Source organism: Primulina tabacum, chromosome 2, assembly GCF_025594145.1.
Source record: "Primulina tabacum isolate GXHZ01 chromosome 2, ASM2559414v2, whole genome shotgun sequence".
NCBI classification, from domain to species: Eukaryota; Viridiplantae; Streptophyta; class Magnoliopsida; order Lamiales; family Gesneriaceae; genus Primulina; species Primulina tabacum.
Genome location: NC_134551.1, coordinates 49,617,215 through 49,636,073, shown reverse-complemented (window position 1 = coordinate 49,636,073; position 18,859 = coordinate 49,617,215). Strand labels below are relative to the sequence as shown.

The window sequence follows — 18,859 nt, the reverse complement described above, 5'->3', positions numbered from 1 at the left end:
TTCATCACAAATGCTCAATCCTCTTGTTATTTAAACATCAGCCCCATCGAAAATTTTCTTTCTTTGCTGCAACAGAATCCTTCTTTTCGAATGTTGGTTCCTCGCTGATGTATATGACCATGGATTTAGATATCCTAGTTTTTCCTTCTCATTTGCCGATTAGCTCGATATTATTTATTTGCAGCAACGGCACCAATGCCTAATCACGTTGCTCATGTCAATTGTGGAAACTGTCGCATTACGCTGATGTATCCAGCTGGAGCTCCATCAGTTAAATGTTCGATCTGCCACTATATTATAAATGTCAATGTCGGTAACCCTTCACCACTATATTTCCTATGTTCTGTGTGCAGTTATCATTTAAATTCTACTATCTCCCTGAAGCTGACGGCTGATACTTGATCCTTCTCCTCTCCCGCGTGTCTCTCTACAGGATTGCTGTTGCTATCCGCAAGAAATTGACAACTAATATGCTGTAGTAAATGGATAGTTGTACTATTTATATTGGAAAAGAGTTGAAAAAAATATTCATACTTCTAGATAGTCGGAGTGAGTTGAATTGTGGGGAAACATGTTTAACAACTTACAAGTTATTGGATTTTTTGCGGTAACTGGTCCCTCATTTATCTTTAAGCAAACTAAATAACCAAGTGATTAGCCTCTGATACTATTCGTAGTTCCTGGTTCTCCCAAATTCTGAAGTTAATATTTATATTATTGTTTTTTAATCATATCTTATGCAGATGGATTACACAAGGTAATCCCTTCAGATTGGGAATTCTTTACCAGCATCAAAGCCATCTCCTTCCTCGGTGAGTCATCTTTCATACATGTGTTGCACTAATTTAACAAAGTCTGACTGGGGAGTGATTTTTCTGAACTTCCTTTTTCTGCTATAGGTAACAGTCCCTTCTCAGAATCAAACCGTTGTCGTGCAGAATCCCATGACAGTTAATGAAAGTGGCAAGTTGGTGAGTTCTTCATATTGCTCGTCATATATTTCATTTTTGCTTCGCTGTATTATCTACAATACGTTGTTGCACACTTGGGCTTATGTCATTTGTTATATTGCTGTAGGTGAGCAACGTTGTTGTTGGAGTGACAACATAGTAGCGATGGCGATGAAGTGGGAGAACTAACCAAGTTTTATAGAGATAACTTGTGCATATTTTGGCTACGATATATATGGGATTATGTCATATGTGAAATTTCTGTTCTATATGGGTGAGCTTATGGAACTTTTGAATCTACATCTCTATGTAATTATGTTACTGAAGAATTTGATTTGTATCAGCAACTTAGCAGAGTGAAGTAGCATTGAGGTTTGGCTTTCAGAAAACAACAAAATGTCACCACATATCCACTTAAACGTAAAAAAATTATGAATTGGTTATGTGCTTTTTTTAATTAAAAAAAGGGACCGTGCTAGGCATGCTATAATTGAGAACGTTAAATCCATACAACGGAAGGATTAGGGCGAAAACATATATAGGCTTGGTATTATTGAAGACGTTTTGTGAATCAATTACTATTTTCAAGATGAATCTAACGTGTGTGTGTTTAGGTAAAATCAAACATGATTATGTATTTGATTTGTGGGTTATTTTATTGGTAATGCCTGCAAAACCGAAACATGGCCTTTTCTCAGAAAATATAGTTAAATACAAATTGCTGCAAATCTTGTATGGTGGAAGAATCCAGTGGCGTATCATACCTTTTTCCAATCAAGAGTCACCTAATCATGTATCCCCTTTGTCACTTTTCCCAACAACTAATACAACAAACAGGCAAGTGAGCATTAGCTAGCCAAACGACCCAAAAAAAGAGAGAAAAATCAGATGTCAAATAAATTGGATCTTTAAATACATTTATGTCTCGTCTACATTCTCATCTATCTAATATTCATAATGGCTTCCGAAGGAGTTGAAAGACCTGAGGTTGGTTCCGGTCAAGAACCGACACCGACCCCTAGCTCAAGGGTGGATTGGGTAGTTCCCTTGTTGAGATTGCTAGCATTTCTTGCAACATTATCAGCCACCCTGGTAATGGCGCTTAACAAAGAAACCAAGAAAGTACTCGTGGCTACGATTGGAACCACGTCTATTGAAGCTACTCTCAAGGCCAGATTTCAAGATACTCCAGCATTTGTGTATGTTTCTGGTCCCACTAACTTTTATACTTGTTATCATCTGGTTGAAATTAAGATTTCATCGTACCAATAAAGCAGTAATTTTAAATGGTTCTTTCATTAGCATTTTTCTTCCAATTTTCTAAAAATTTCATAACTTTGTTGTATAGGTTCTTTGTGATTGTCAATGGAAACGCTAGTCTCCACAACTTACTGATGTTGGTGGTCACTTTTATTGGATACAAGTTTGGTTTGAAGGGACATGCACCCTTGGCAATTGCAATCTTGGACTTGGTAATAGAATGCAAATTTTATTTTAAAATTTATTCAACACATTCTGATTATACATTTCATCACAGAATATACAAAATTCATTGAAATTTGTAATATGCATATACACATGATGCCTAGTACAGCAAAACACTTAAAATACTTAAAAAAAACCAGCTACTTATTTCCATAATGAACTTACTTATGGCCAGATGAACGTGGTTCTCGTCTCCAGCGGCGAAAGCGCAGCGGTTTTCATGGGGCAGCTGGGTAGGGATGGGAATTCACACGCACGGTGGAACAAGATATGTGATAAAATCGAGAGCTTCTGCGACCGTGGACGAGCAGCCATGCTTGCATCTTTGCTCGGCCTCCTACTCATGATCATCATCACCATTGCCTCCATCATCAGACTCAGCAATAAAACTAAGAAGATTGTTTCTTTTACCAATGTTCCATGATCATCGATCTCTCGTATACCTTTGACATCAATCTGTTTTGTTATCTTTCAATTATACTGTTATCTACTAAAAATAATTTTGCTTTTGCATTACGGTGCTCTTGTTATTATCATTTTTTAACTCCGAAGAAGAACGCACGGAAAATATAGGATGCGAATACATCAATGTAGACTCAATGCTGAATACTCGGAACATCAGCTACTGGTGTCCACGACTTTTATTAATTGAAATTGATAAAAAGAATTTAAAAAAATTTGGATCATCTTTTATTGAATATTACAATTATTGATTGATATACATCATAAATTAAAAATCACAAAATAATACCAGAATTTAAAAATTCATATGACATTAGTAATTTTGGTTTTGATTTCAAATTATTATAAAAAAAATGAGTAAATGAGCAATCGGCCAAAAAAAATGAAAAATATGAAGATGAAAAGAGAATATGTATACTGAGATATATTGTGAATAATATATAGGATTAATGAGATGAGATGAGAGGAGAGGAGAGGAGAGGAGAGACAGAGAAAGAAAGAGAGCTTGTGCATGAATTCGAAGTTTTAAAAATCAATTTAAATTTTTCAGGGTTGAACTAAATACAATTTTTGACAATTTATATTTGTACCTTAGGTTTTAATATTTGTACGTTAATGAATTTTATGGAGTTACTAAATTCTATTGAAAATTTTAATACCTATAAACGTTTGAATGTTTTTAAAATTCAATGTTTAATATCACTTGACTTTTAAAGACATTATGAAAATTTGTTTTGAATATCACTAGACTTCTATATAGCATACAGTTTTGATTGAATACCTTATACTATAAAATTCTACAAAATAATTGAAAACCATTAAATCTCCTATATTAAATCTACAAAATAATTAAAAACCACTAAATCTCATATATTAAATACACCATGTGAAATTTTTAAGTGACAATGGGGTATGTATCAATTTTCCTGTCAAAATCATGCAAGTGATTTTAATGCATGCAGATACTAAAATTTGTTACCAAGTGTAAACTTTTTGTTTCTGGTTTTTTTTTTTTTTTGTGGCTAGTTTATTTATATTTAAGAAATTTTTATCATATCTTTTATATTTGAGTTTTCGTCTCTTATTATCTATTTTGATGAAATTAAGATATTTTGGAGAAGTGATATTTCGGGAAGAAAATTTGGTGTCTTTTAAAGTCAAAAGTATTTATTATAGGATTTCTCATTTAATTATATAGAGCATAATAAAATCTTTTATTTTTGGAAAATTAGTTGTACTAACCCATTTAAAACCTCAATTTTTAATACTTAATTAAAATTTTATTATATATCCTTACATCATTTAAAAATCCTAAAATACTTCTATAATACCATTTTTATCTTAATTTAATTTTGGGTTGACGTGTAAATTTTTTAAACAATTATAAAAATGGGAAATTTAGTATAATTATTAAAATCATAAATATTTTTCATATGATGATTTTTACAATTTGATTTACTTTGATAAATATTTATTTATATTATTAATAGTACATTGACAAATTACGAATGTTTAGTATAAATTAGTGAAATATTTGCTCAATTTAATATAAAAATAGTACATTTATTATATTGCAGTAATTATGGGAGCTGTCATTAATATTCTTATTGTTCATTATTATTTATACTTTTATTAATTTTTTTATTAAGTAATATTATTTTTATTGTTTTATTCTCTATTTAATGATATTGAGTTTAGAAACACTAACAATCTTGATTTTGATGATAGTAAAATTTTTTATTGTGTGTCTAACATATTTACTCAAAATAGAAGATGAAACTCGAATTTAGCCAGACTGAAAATATGGTAAGTTGAAAATTTTGATGATATCTTATGGCTCGATGATGAAAATGACTAGCTGCCAAAGCAACCAAAAAGAAAACTCAATTTGGGACAAGTCGTCCTTCATGTCAATTGGGCTAAATCGGATGTTATCTAGGCAAACTGATGATAACAAAGCTCATCAGTTTGGCATATCAACAAAGATAAGTAAAATATGAGCAGTTGTCGTATTTTGATCAGTCCAATCAGCTCCATTATTAGAATAGAATAATTCAGTACACATTACAAAGCTAATACGATGATCTACAAATTATCTTCACAAGTCAAAGTTTGACTCGAAGTTTAAAAGACAGATAAAACATGATGAAGTTGCTGGTTCTGCATAAGATGAATCAGCGAGGCTCAACCTAGTTGATGGAGCAACCTAACTGACAAACCTAATTGACAGCGGGCCTCAAAATCAGTTAGGCTTGGGAATAGTGGTCAGCAAGGCGAAAATGACTGTTTTAATGCAAAAACTGTCCAAAATATTCTCAAACGGTCATATTCATGTGTCTAATGTATATATCACTCTTAAATGATATATATACATCTTGAAGATCAAATACAAGTTTTGAAGGAGATTTAAAGCATGAGCAGTCTATATTAGGGGTGGGTACGGTACGGTATACCGTACCGAACTACGGTACCGTATACCGTACCGAAAATATCGGTATGGAAAAATTTCATACTGATACCGATACCGAAATTTCGGTATACCGCACATTCGGTATACCGAATTTTCGGTATGGAAAAAGTTCATACCGGTACTGTACCGACACCGAAAATTTTGTCGGTATACCGAAAAAATGTCGGTATACCGAAAATGTTCGAGTATGATATGAGTTTCAATTAGGCAATAGATAAGTCATAAGTTGAAATGAGTTTGGACGATGAGTTGTATAAATCAAAGTCTTTCGGTGATACATTCTTAAGTAATATAAGGTGTGACGTAGGAGCTGTTAATCTCCGAACATCCATAAACAAATTTGTATCTATTTATTTATCGTATTTATTTACTATTGTTATTATTTTTAGATGCATTTTTTGAGCATTTTATGTGTCTTTCAAATACCAAAATATTGTATAAGTGTTTGATGAATAGTTTCAACCAAAAATGTTTATATTCATTCAACTTACATATCATTCAAACCTTTTGAAAATATTTATATCGGTTAGTTATCCTCATATATTTATCGATTTCAAACTTTCAAAAGTATAGAAGGATGGCTAATTATGATTTTAAAGAGAAGATTGATTTTAAATGTTGATGAAATAAAATTTTGTACTTAAATTGTTTTAAAATATGACTTGTTAATTTACATAAAAAAAGAGGAGACAGTTGAGTTTAAAAATATTTACAATCTTGATTTTGATGAAAAAAGCTTTTTATTGTGTTTTTAACATATTTACTCAAGTGTGAAGTTGTAAATTCAAGATTAAAGCTGAAACTCGAATTTGGGCAAACTGAAAATGCTTTACGAAGATAAGACAATGATCTACAAATCATCTTCACAAGTCGAAGTCTGAAGCAGATTTTAAAAAGCTGATAAACCACGATAAAATTGTTGGTTCTGCATGTGATGAAATCATCGAGGCTCAACAAAGACCAATCTAGCTGATGGAACAACCTAACCGACGAGCCTAACTAACAGCGGACCTCAAAATCAGTCAGGCTCGGGAAATTAGCCATCAAGGTGGAAATACCATTTTAATACCAGAAACTATCCAAAGTCTTCTCAAACGGTCATATTCTTATGTCTAACATATATATTATTTTTGAAGACTATATATACAATATCTTGAAGATCAAATACAAGTTTTTGAAGGTGATTCAAAACATGAGCAATATATATGAAGAAAATTAGCTATAATTAGAGCAAGCATAATGTGTGAGGATACGTATGAAATATTTATACATGGTAAATGGCCAAATCCTCACACACATTAATCAATCACACAAAAGAAAGTTGAGTTTCAATGAATAGTTGAGTGATAGTCTTCACACAAAGATATTAAATATTATGTTTGTAGTATTGACATAAGAGACGTTAGATATTATGCGGATTGTGAGGTTACGACTTACAGTCGAGTATGTTAGACGTTTCAATTAGGCAATTGATAAGTCTTAAGTTGAAATGAATTTATACAATAAGTTATATAAATCAAAGTCTTTTAGTGATACCTTACCAAGTGGAAGAAGAGGGTGACGTAAGAGTTATTAATCTCTGAATATAAATAAACAAATTTGTGTTTATTTATTTATCACATTTATTTACTATTGCTACTATTTTTAGATGCAATGTTGAAGCGTTTTATATATCTTTCAAAACTACAAAAATATTGCATACTAATTGTTTGATAAATACTTTGACCAAAAAAATCTCTACTCATTCAACTTGTATATCTTTCAAATTATTTAATAAACATTTAATCGATTTTTATGAAAATTAGTTTGATCGTCTTCCGCCTGATTTGAAAATAAATCTCGATGTAATTTATCGGTATTCAATATATATGTATGTATGTATGTATAGAGTATACTTAATTTTCATGGCACACATTGCCTATGTTTAAGTTAATATTATATGTTGAGTGTATCTCATGCAATTTTATTTTTAAAATATTTTTTTAATATGTTATTTTAATTTTTTATTTAATTACTTATAATTCTAATAGATATGGAAAAATAAGAATTTTTTAGTCTTACTAGATATTGTCTTTTTTTAATTCGATATTATTCTTTGAATACATTATTGTTTGAATACATATTTATATCCTATTACAATCAAATAATAAAATTCAGATACCCATGATCAAAATGAAAAAAAAAATATTAAAAAAACCCTTAACAAAAGTCAAATCATAAGATTTGGCGGATTATATGGTACAAATTTTAAAAAGAGAATAAACTTTTAAAAAAAGTCAAGATAAGGATAAAAGAATTACGATTTTGATCTCTTAGCAAAAAAATGAGTGGGTACTAGATTATATACATAATAATTAGATGTTGGTACGTTGTTAACGGACCAAATTGATTAGTATTAAGATAAAAACTGGTGTGAGATGGTCTCACGGGTCGTATTTTGTGAGACGGATCTCTTATTTGAGTCATCTTTGAAAAAATATTACTTTTTATGCTAAGAGTATTACTTTTTATTGTGAATATCGGTATGGTTGACCCATCTCACAGATAAAGATTCGTGAGATCGTCTCACAAGAGATCTACTCTAGTATTAATATATGGTAGTATATATATTTATAAGGCAAAGAATCTGTCACATATTATCACTCATGTAGTAAGTTCTTGACTGCAATACTCGAAATCTTATTCGAGTAAAAAAAAAACTAAATTATACATATTAAAAATGAACAAATAAAATACTTGTAACTCGACAATTTCTTGATTCCGTACCACTTAAATAATGTTTGGGGGAAGATTTTTGTTTTAATATTTACTATTTTCGATTATCATTGGATGTCCAAATTCCCAATTGTATGAAAACAAGCGAATGATGTTTTTTTTAAAGAGTGTCTGACATAAACAATTTTAAATAGATCACAATTATTTAATATCTACACTACATAATAAAGCGACATGGGGTGTGATGAATATCTAATATTTTTTTTACTGTAAAATTTGTAATATCACTGAGATGAGAAATATAATTGATTACAAGATTTACAAATTAATAAAAAAAATCATAGGGCTTTCAGACAAATGAAGTTATGTGAGAAATAACAAAAGACCTCATTGAATTTGCAAAGGCATTTTTCGTGCGCCGAATGTGGTTTAAAATAGTTTCACTATGCTGAATCAAAGATCATCTGATATATAAAGCATAGGTGCCAAAATAGTTAAGGTCCTCTTCTAATTGAGTTCTTCTAGTTGAGTTAATGTTTACACTGCAAATCATGACTCCGATATGATTTGATTGATAAGAAAATTATGTTCTCGTGCAATCTTCATTCACATATCAATGGTGGCCAGTTCTCTATAGACAATAGAGGGAGGCTTTCGAATTTTTTTTCCCGAAAGCTATCACTGGTTGGCTCTCATGGTTTCGTATAACAACTCCTATAAAAAGTTGTCATGTTCTCATTATAAGTTGCATTAACATCTAGTCTTAACTCATTAACATGTGTTGTCCATGTCTTCGATGAGTTTCATGAATTATCATTTTTCCCAGCCAGCATGCTCGATTGTTGGGCCTCTTGCAAGTCTCGCAGCAGTGACTCACTCCAATTTACATTAAGTCCCTTTTTGTGGCTTCCTTGGCTATGTACGAGTTTGAGTTGTTCAGCCCGTATCGCATAGTGTTCACAGTGAATAGTTCAAAATCCGTTATGCTTATCCTTCATCTATCTTAAGATATCGAAAGATTGTACTTGTTTCAACAAGGGCGAAAACCAAGATGTCTTCCACCAAACTTTAACTATGGGGCAAGAGAATAACACATTGCTTGTTGTATCATATCCGAAATGACATAAGGGGGCATCTGCCAATTAACGGACGTGGTCAGACATTAGGATCGACTGATGTCGGGATAATATTATGCAAAATGCGCCACCAAAATACTTGGACTTTTGGATGGATCGACCTAGCCCAAAGGAATTTCCACCACCTCTTTAAATGTATATCCGAGCTATGTGCAAGTGGTTCATAAAATCTAATTTCAATCTTATATTCTTCCCTTACCGAATATTATCTTTTGGATCATGAGCCTAACACATAAAGTCCTCATGGTTCGAAGGGCCATCGGAATGTCTAATATTTCTGCTGACACATTACTCAATATTCATGTCTGAAATTCTAATTTTAATACATCTCTAATTTTCCATACAAAAATATGTTTAATGGCACACTATTTGATGTACATTTTTTTATTCTTATATATAAATGTTATATATATAATATATATTTTAATAGATTAATTTCACTTTTTCTAATAAAAAAGATAATCATCTTTCATCGCATTATTAACATGTAGTTCGAAAATGATAACGTGATATTCATTTTTATATATTTTTTCTTTCTATTCACGGTGGTAGCAGAGCACGAAACACGATGCCAATCATTAGAGAATCTTTGTACCCAAATTGTACTTTTAACGTAGCAAATCAAGAAAACAACGGGGGGCACCATTCTATTTTTCCCATTAAATTAAGGATTCGTGGATCCGTCCTTTTCAATTTGATTCCCATTCGGTTTCTTGATTTTTCCCACACACACGAGGATTTTTAAGTGAGAGGGACCCTATCCTCCTTCCTCTCTCTGTATACTATCCAACTTCCTCGATTTCGTTTTAACAATTTCCCCTATAACAATATTATAAATACTCTGTTTTGCCATACTTTTCAAGTGAAAAACAATTGGGTTACAATGTGGAATTCTTGAGCTGTCGCTTTGAGGTAACCCTGGCATTCATATTTTCATCTTCTTGAATGCTTGTCAACGTCCCCGCAGTAAATATAATCCTGCGAATCTCCTTTTGTTTTTACTTTCCATCATTAAATTTGAATGTCATTTTCTTTGTTGGTCAAGTTGCTTTTTATATTCCCCCACCTTTTATGTTATTGTCGACTCTATAAATATTTAATCGTTCTTTCAAGATTTGATTTTTTCATCCTTTTATTTGAGTATAAAAGGTATTTTTATCTGCGTGTTAATACTGGGATTCGTGGAAATTACCTTTAGGCTGGAGGATCTTGGATAATTAGTCTTCATTATTTCTTAATGCGATTTATGATATTTTCTGGGAAGATTTCTGGAAAATTCTTAGGGCATTAATGAATGGGAGAACAAGTAGAAACTGTTTGGCTTTACAGTTACAAATTGGTTTCCGTTTATTTTCAAGAATTGTATGTACGTGTAAAGATTTTCTAAGATTTGGGGGTCAGTTGATTTGTATTACTTCTTGGTAATTAATTATGTTTACCAATCTAATACATAGTTGCTTTGTTTCATAGTATGTGCAAATCCGATTTCTCTTCCAGCCACATTCGTCATTCAAGAATCTGCATAGTATATTACAAAGGCAACACATGTCTTCAGCGTTTGATTGTTCTGTGTGTTTTGTTGTGTAAACTGCTCGAGTTATTCTGTATTCAGCTTATAATCCGTGTTTTCTTGTCAACCATGTTGAATTTCTCAGGAAAAAATGATCTTCACGGTAAATTCGTTTCATTCTTCTCTAACAGTGGAAAATAGAAGGCAGGTAGTTGATAATTAGACATAACATATCAATATCGGGAGTTATTAGTGAATAGGTATTGTTAAGGTTGAGATTTGCTAAAGCTAAATTTCAGTCCCTGTTTCAGTGAGATCATGTGTTTGGTTTTTTCCTCATATGTTCTCTTTCAGCCATATGCATTTTGCTTGATTATCAATACGGTGTCTGAAAAATGATTTCTTTTGAGTTAACAATCTCCATTAGAACATGAAATTAATTTATTATTGTTTCAGATTTCTCAACAAGATTAGTTTTGTTCAAGAACGGTTCCGCATATAGGTTCTATAGTTCCATTCTTACGGGAAGGTCTGAAGTCTCTGAACCACACATCAGCACGACTATGCTCCTAACATATGCATCAACTAGGAACTGAATCATCATGAGAATGAAGGTTTGCTTTATCGCCTGAATCATGCAGAATTTACCCTGATGAATCATTTTATATTTACATATTGTTTTCCACTCTCAAATTTCCCCGTTTACTCGGGCTTTGCTTTTTCATGGCTCAGTTTCTTTAGAATATGTATTAATAGATAAATACTCATAGTAGTTTTCTTCCAGGAGCAGCATTCCAGAAATATGCCGAAAAATGATGACAGCCTAAAGAGTCCAGGCAGTCCACTGAATGGAAAGGTGCAAGAGTGACAGAATGACCATTTCCATAATTGTTTGAGTTGTTTTTGAGAAATTTATTTATGCTTGCTAGAATAACTCGTTTTCCTAGTTTTACAAATTTTTGAAATGATTCTATTTGTGTCTACTGAAGCAGGTATCTGCAAGATGGGTTCCTGCTGAAGCATGTAGACCCTTACTCGAAGAAGCTCCAGTATTCTATCCAACTGCTGAGGTTCATTTTTTCTTTAAAAAAATAGAGATCATACTGTTACTATCTTGTTGTCCCTGATATGAAGTTGAAATATTCTTCAATTTTTAGGAGTTCCAAGATACACTTGGTTATATAGCGAGCATAAGGTCCACAGCTGAGGCATATGGTATTTGCAAAATTGTGCCTCCTGCATCTTGGAATCCTCCTTGTCCCCTAAAAGATCAGAAAGTCTGGAAGAACACGACATTTTCTACAAGAATTCAGCAAGTAGATCTCCTTCAGAATAGAGAACCCATGAAGAAAAAACTAAAGCCAAAGAGAAAAAAGAGGAGGCTATTTAACACTAGACCGAGGAGACATGCTCATCCTGAGAGTGCCGAATCATATGCTGCATGTGATACTGACGAAACGTTTGGTTTTCAATCGGGACCAGACTTTACCCTCGAAGATTTTCAAAGATTTGCAGAGGAATTTAAAGAATCGTACTTTGGATTGCACAACAGAACTCAAGAATGCTCTAGTGAGACTGGACAGATTAAGAAGGGGTTTCCATCTGTTGCTGACATTGAAGGAGAGTATTGGAGGATCATCGAGGAGCCTACGGATGAGGTTGAGGTGAGAAACTCTAAATTTAACCATGTTTTTTACCCTTTTTTCAGATTCTTTAGTACAAGTAAGCTTACAATATTTAACTTTGTGTGACAACCATAGGTATACTATGGAGCTGATTTGGAAAATGAAACACTGGGGAGTGGATTCCCTAAAGAATTATCGTCAATAACAGACTCTAAGATAGATCAATATGTGAACTCAGGGTGGAATTTGAATAACTTCTCACTTCTCCCGGGCTCGGTTCTGAATTTTGAAGAGCACATCTCTGGGGTAGTTGTACCATGGCTTTATATTGGAATGTGCTTCTCATCATTTTGTTGGGTGAGTTATTTTCTCTGCAGTAACTTGTCATCTATGCGAAGTTACTTTTGTATGTCGACCTGATTCTTATGTATATGATCGTTCTTATGTTACTTACGAAAGCATGTTGAAGACCACCATCTCTACTCTCTGAACTATCTCCACTGGGGGGATCCAAAAATTTGGTATGGGGTTCCTGGAAGTCATGCCTCGGCATTGGAGGATGCTATGAGGAAACACTTAAAAGATCTATTTGAAGAACAACCTAATTTACTTAATGAATTGGTAAATCATAATCCTCCGCGTCCTTTTCTTTTTGGCATCATCATAATATTATGCTACATCATGTATGACTTTAGGACCACTTGTGACAGGTCACTCAGTTGTCTCCTTCAGTTTTGAAGTCAGAAGGTGTACCCGTGTATCGGGCTCTTCAGAAATCTGGGGAATTTGTTCTCACCTTTCCAAGAGCTTATCACTGTGGATTCAACTGTGGCTTTAACTGTGCAGAGGCTGTAAATGTGGCTCCCGTGGATTGGCTACAGCATGGACTAAATGCAGTTGAGCTGTATAGCAAACAGTGTCGCAAAACGTCATTGTCACATGATAAGCTGATGGTGGCTGCAGCCCAGAAAGCTATCCAGGCTCTCTGGGAGATCTCCATTCTCAAGCAAGAAAACCCAGAGAACTTGAGATGGAAAAATGTCTGTGGAAAGGATGGGAAGCTTACTGAGGCTATTAGGGTAAAGTGGAAAAAATGAATGTACATCCATGTCTGATTCTTTCTTTGTATCTATTATACTTATTACTCTTTTATTTGAATTTTAGAGGAGGGTTCATTTAGAGAAGAAAAGAATCGAACGTCTTCCACAGGTTACCAACTTTCAGAAGATGGAAAAGTATCTTGATCTGCACATAGAGAGGGAATGTTTTGCATGCTTTTTTGACTTGCATCTATCTGCAGCTTCTTGCAATTGTTCCTCCAAAAAATTCGCATGCCTTAAACATGCAAATCTCATATGTTGCTGTGAACCAGACAACAGATTTCTCATCCTCCGTTACACCATTGATGAGCTGAACACATTGGTCGAGGCACTGGAAGAGTGCACAGATGCTCTCAAAATATGGTCGTCCAAATACTTTCAGGTGGCATTGTTAACTGATAAAACCTATGATTTTGACAAGCTAGATGGAGGGAAAGATGAAGATGGAGTTCACCACCCCAAGAGAGAGGAAGGAATAAATAGGGGGAGTGATTGTTGCTCATCTGAATCAAATGTGGCTTCAGATGATGGTCAGCCTTTAGGTTCAAGAAATACAGGCCCTTCTTCTAGTGTTCCATTCAATAGCACTTTGAAAAACGATCCAGAGGAGCATTTAGCAAACAAGATTTCTGAGTTTGGGCCAGATTCTGAAGGGAGGCTTGACTTCTGCGTGGAACCTATAAATTTGGGTTCTGTTGTTTGTGGAAAACTGTGGTGCAACAAGGCGTTCATATTCTCGAAAGGTATGTGTCCGGAATAAACAAAAATTCTTTGAAGGTGTGTTGGCTTTCATAATTATTTACATGGTTCTTATGCAAAGTCATGAATGACTTGTTACAGGATATAAAAGCCGGGTAAAATTCTTTAACGTTTTGAATCCGATGATTAGGAGTACCTATACATCAGAAATCCTGGATGGTGGACTACTAGGCCCCCTATTCAAGGTAATCTTCCTAGATCCCCAAGTCTTAAACGAACCTTACCTTTTGTTACTCTCGCTTCAACAACCATTCTGATAGAAACTTTCGATTACCAGGTTAGTCTAGAAGAGTATCCGCACGAGAGCTTTACGAATACGTCAGCACAGGGATGCTGGGAAATGGTGCTTCAGAGAATTAATCAAGAAATTACAACGCAGGCATGCCTAGGAAAGCAAGGATTGCCTCCATTGCAGCCTGTTAGTGGCGTGAATGGTTTTCAGATGTTTGGATTTCTTTCTTCATCTATCATTCAGGTAAATCTGGCTTCTCGTTTTTTTTGTACCCTTTGTTGAGAACTCAACCAAGAAATAATATGGCTACTGTGTTAATTTGATTAGTTAAGAAAATGCTAATTAGAGTATATTCAGGCTATTGAGGCTCAGGATACTCATCACTGTTGCGTTAAATACTGGAATCACAAGCTCTTAACTCAGAAGTCTTCAGAAACAAGGTCCGGTGAAGGAGAAAAAATAACAGATAGCTATGCAACTGACTCGGCCTTGCAGGAAACTTCCGACAGGTTAACTCTAGGTAGTGATAATTTTTTGTCTGATGATGAAATACGGCCTATATTCAGAAGGCTATTGAGGAAAGCTGATTCTGAAGAGATGGAAGTACTGCACAGAATATTGTGCCAAGAATCAAAAAGTCAGCTATGGAGAGTAGCTGTTGAAACACTGACAGAGGAGATCCATACAACAAAGAAATAATTGAAGTAGCAAATCTTTAACATTCCGCCATTATTTTTGGGGTTAAGCAACCCTTTTTAGTCAATTGTCATTCTTTTCAACCTTGGTGTAAAAAGGGGAAGTTCCTGGTTTAGCTGATACAGATTTTATAAATGATTTTTTCCCCCGGTATCTTCTGAATAACCGACAGCTGTTGACTTTTGTATGGATTAGAGAACAATTTTATTCGTGAATCTAGATTGTAATATTTTCAAAAGTTGTATTCTAACTATTGAGCTGATATGGCTCCTGTTATTATGCCTGGTTGTCTGCTAGTAAATTTCTTCTTACTGAATATGTACTAAATAACATCACATCACATCACAGAAGAAAACGATAGCTGTGGTAAATAAATGAAACTATCTAAAGTCATTGAACTTGCTAACAGATCTCATCTCAGTGAACATTAAATTCTGAAAACAAATCATATTAACCCATAAAATGCGTACATGACACTCAACAATTTGACTTAAAAGAATCATATAAATGTTTTATCATACAAATCAAGAATTGATGATGCGTTCTTATTGTCTTCATGTTCTATAAGATGCAACTTCATAGATCTTGGAAGCAAAAACAGCGGAAATGACACAAAAGATAACCAAACACTCGGTGCACGAGCATGCTGCGCTGGAGCTAATTAAATCAACAATAACCTCCCCCGAGAAATTCTTGTTTGAACCTTTTGGTGTTACAGGCGAAGATTTAGGCCTTGGGGACTTCTTTTTATTTTTCTTGGGTGGTGAAAGAAGACCATTGTTCCCGTAGAGAGAGTAATCAAGAACGTTCTTGATGCCATGCAGGGAGAATGCGGGGTTCACAAAGATATCGGGATGCATGATCTGTGAGTCATCAACAGTGAAATTTGAAGGAGAATTGTTGGTGATGAGAATGTATTTGGAGGGCAGCAAAGTTGGGAGGAGCGTGTGAGTTTTGAATTGTCTGAGATCGGAGAAAGTTAGGCGTTGCGGGACTATGTGATATGGTATGAGAAAAGGGTTAGCAGTGGCGGAAGGTAGCTGGAACTGGGAAATGGCATCGTTACTTGGGATAAACAGGGTAGCGGTGAGTGGGAGAGACGAAGGGTCGGTAGAAGAAAGCATGTTAGCCCAACCCGCAAAGTCTCCGGCCCCGATTAGGGCGTCGATTATCTTGTTCATCTGACTTTCTTGAGTATCAACCGGTGTCAGCCTCGGAGGTGAGGGCGGCGGAGGCGTCCGTATCAAGGTGGAGTTTTGTGGCGGTACTGGAGGTGGAGGTGGTGTTACTGGTGGATGAGAGGGTGATTGGGACGGTGGCTTTGAGGGTGGAGGAGCCCTTTCTGTGACCGAGATGAGACTGAGACTGGTGGTAATAATGGCTGCCACAAGGAGGAGGCGGCGGAGGAAGAAGGACGTTGACATGAGAGCTTTGGAGTTGATTAGTTTCAAGAAGAGCAACACTCAAGAATTTGCATGTTCATGCAGGAGGATATTTCGCAAACTTATATTTGTTAACCAACTCCTAACCAACTTCCCATGCATTTCAAGTATTTTGATTTTGATTTTGATTTTGTGGACAATCGAGTCGTAACCCGAGAGGGAAGAATTGATAATTAAATTAAAACTATATGTTTAAAAGATTTATACATTAAGCAAAAATTTTAATATCTTGTGTCTTTCAACCTCTTTGAATTGGTCATTTTCCATTCTAAAAGAATAGTATGTTTCTTGTGAGATAATCTCACGAATCTTCATCTGTGAGACGGGTCATGTAAGGCCTGAGAAATTTATCTTGTTAATCTTAAATGATTTAGTGATTAATTGATGTGATTATAGACGGAATGAATCAAACCGGGAAAGACGAGAAAAGACGCGAAATATGTGCGAGGGAGATGCCATCCGCGCCCATGCGCGATCTGGTGCGCACACATGCGCGGATTTGGCAGAAGACCCCGCGCATATGCGCGGCGTGAAGGCGCGCATATGCGCGAGGTGTCCAGTAGCCAAGGGGCTGGAACAGAACATTGCGCGCACATGCGCGACGTGAGCCGCGCACATGCGCGAGGTAGGCAGAGAGTTGCGCGCACATGCGCGATGTGAGCCGCGCACATGCGCGAGGTAGGCAGAGAGTTGGGCGCACATGCGCGGGGTGAAGTCGCGCATATGCACGAGTGAGGGTGTGCACGAGACAGTAGGTCTCGCGCATATGCGCGAGCCGAGTGCGCGCATATGCGCGAGTTGATAAATTCAGAAGTGCCGGGCAGAAAGCCAGGCGCATATGCGCGGCCTTGGGCGCGCATATGCGCGCGACATGCAAAAGGAAAATAAGCCACTTGGTCTTGGAATGCTCGAAGATATATACATATATATATATCATGAATTCAATTCAGAATTCATAAGAAACCGAGGGAAGCTTCGGGTGAAATTTAAGTTACGAGCAATCCGTCCGTCTGTTTTCGAATCCGAGTACAGTACCGTGTTCCTAGCGACGACAGCTACAACGGGACGTAAGTTTCATTGAATTCTGGTATCGTTTGAAATTATGATATTGTCATAATTGAATAAGAATCATATATGGTGTTTCTGATATAATAGACATCGTATAATTGAAGTCAGATTGAAGAACAGACTGTGTATGTATTTGTTATGATTTTCGGAGTTGATTTGATTGAGATTCGATATCAGAACTGTATTGTTATTGATTATAAGTTGTACCGATATTGATTATGAATTCGGGTATTATATCTGTTATGTGAGATTGACGGGGTTATTGAGACTGCATTGTTATGCCGTCGAAACATCAGTGGATTGATATTAATCAGATTCAGTAGTGACTTCGATTATATTGTGATATTATCGATATGGATTAAATTGTATCTTGATTCGATATTGATCAGATTATGTTGATTTGAACATTGATCAGACTAGATTTTGAATTGAGTTGCGTATTGAGATTGTGTCTATGCGATATTGTATTTCAGATTGATATGGACAGATTTGACTTCGAGACTTCGACTTCGTCAGACCGAGAAGATAAAGGTATAAATTAATGTTGAGTTGGGATTCCACAACTCGAGTAAGGTTTGACTTGAGTCTCCCGAAATCACATACTTTATTTTATTGCATTGTTATTTGCAATTGAATGATATTGATATCTTTGATTTATTGATTTATGTACGGATTCATACGCGGATACGTCTAGTCGTACACGAGTGATCTTGTGACAGAAGCGCCTGATAGTGGTGGGATCACCACGGGCACATTGCACGATGTCACAAGATAGGATATTGGTGAAAATGCCAAAGTCTGTGACGGTTAGGTCAAGACACCGGACGTTTGGCTATATCGGAGTGGATAGAATTGGAGTTTCTTCTATTACTGGTGTTCGATATGGAAAGAGCCAAAGTCCGTGAATAAGAACATGCCACCACCCCGATCGGGAGTGTAGGTGGGTGTATGTTCTTATTCCGATCGGGATCCCTAGATTAGGACTGAGTCGAGTCTGAGTCTGAAAATCACGGAGAGTGATTCATTGTTTGATATTGAATTATGTTCCTGATGATTATATATGTTTAGAATATAATTTATTCTTGATATTGATTCATGTTTTAGTATAATACATGTGATGAATATTTGATTCATGCTTCTGACTTTGATACATGTTATGAATATCTGTTATATGCTTTTATATTGTTTATATGATTGTATGTATACATG

The 18,859-nt window shown here is 35.0% G+C and overlaps 2 protein-coding genes across 4 annotated transcripts; both read left to right on the top strand.

Moving 5' to 3' along the window:
* The first annotated feature begins 404 nt into the window (after positions 1 to 404).
* Positions 405 to 2,951, top strand: LOC142534754 (CASP-like protein 1B1). The gene is made up of 6 exons (XM_075641525.1): positions 405 to 812; positions 900 to 971; positions 1,078 to 1,370; positions 1,565 to 2,149; positions 2,299 to 2,422; positions 2,611 to 2,951. The coding sequence occupies exons 4-6, from the start codon at positions 1,908 to 1,910 to the stop codon at positions 2,857 to 2,859; spliced, it is 615 nt and encodes a 204-aa protein (XP_075497640.1). The 5' UTR covers positions 405 to 812; positions 900 to 971; positions 1,078 to 1,370; positions 1,565 to 1,907; the 3' UTR covers positions 2,860 to 2,951.
* Positions 2,952 to 9,958: 7,007 nt separating this feature from the next.
* Positions 9,959 to 15,420, top strand: LOC142534725 (lysine-specific demethylase JMJ18-like). 3 transcript variants are annotated; one of them, XM_075641520.1, is made up of 12 exons: positions 9,959 to 10,130; positions 11,185 to 11,342; positions 11,513 to 11,584; positions 11,721 to 11,798; positions 11,886 to 12,392; positions 12,489 to 12,710; positions 12,813 to 12,974; positions 13,064 to 13,432; positions 13,518 to 14,196; positions 14,294 to 14,397; positions 14,490 to 14,687; positions 14,802 to 15,419. In XM_075641520.1, the coding sequence occupies exons 2-12, from the start codon at positions 11,331 to 11,333 to the stop codon at positions 15,141 to 15,143; spliced, it is 2,745 nt and encodes a 914-aa protein (XP_075497635.1). In that variant the 5' UTR covers positions 9,959 to 10,130; positions 11,185 to 11,330; the 3' UTR covers positions 15,144 to 15,419. The 3 variants fall into 3 exon arrangements, with proteins under 3 accessions (XP_075497635.1, XP_075497637.1, XP_075497636.1); XM_075641521.1 differs by lacking the exon at positions 9,959 to 10,130 and adding an exon at positions 10,209 to 10,936; XM_075641522.1 differs by lacking the exon at positions 9,959 to 10,130 and having other exon boundaries at positions 10,207 to 11,342; positions 11,519 to 11,584; positions 14,802 to 15,420.
* Positions 15,421 to 18,859: the final 3,439 nt, after the last annotated feature.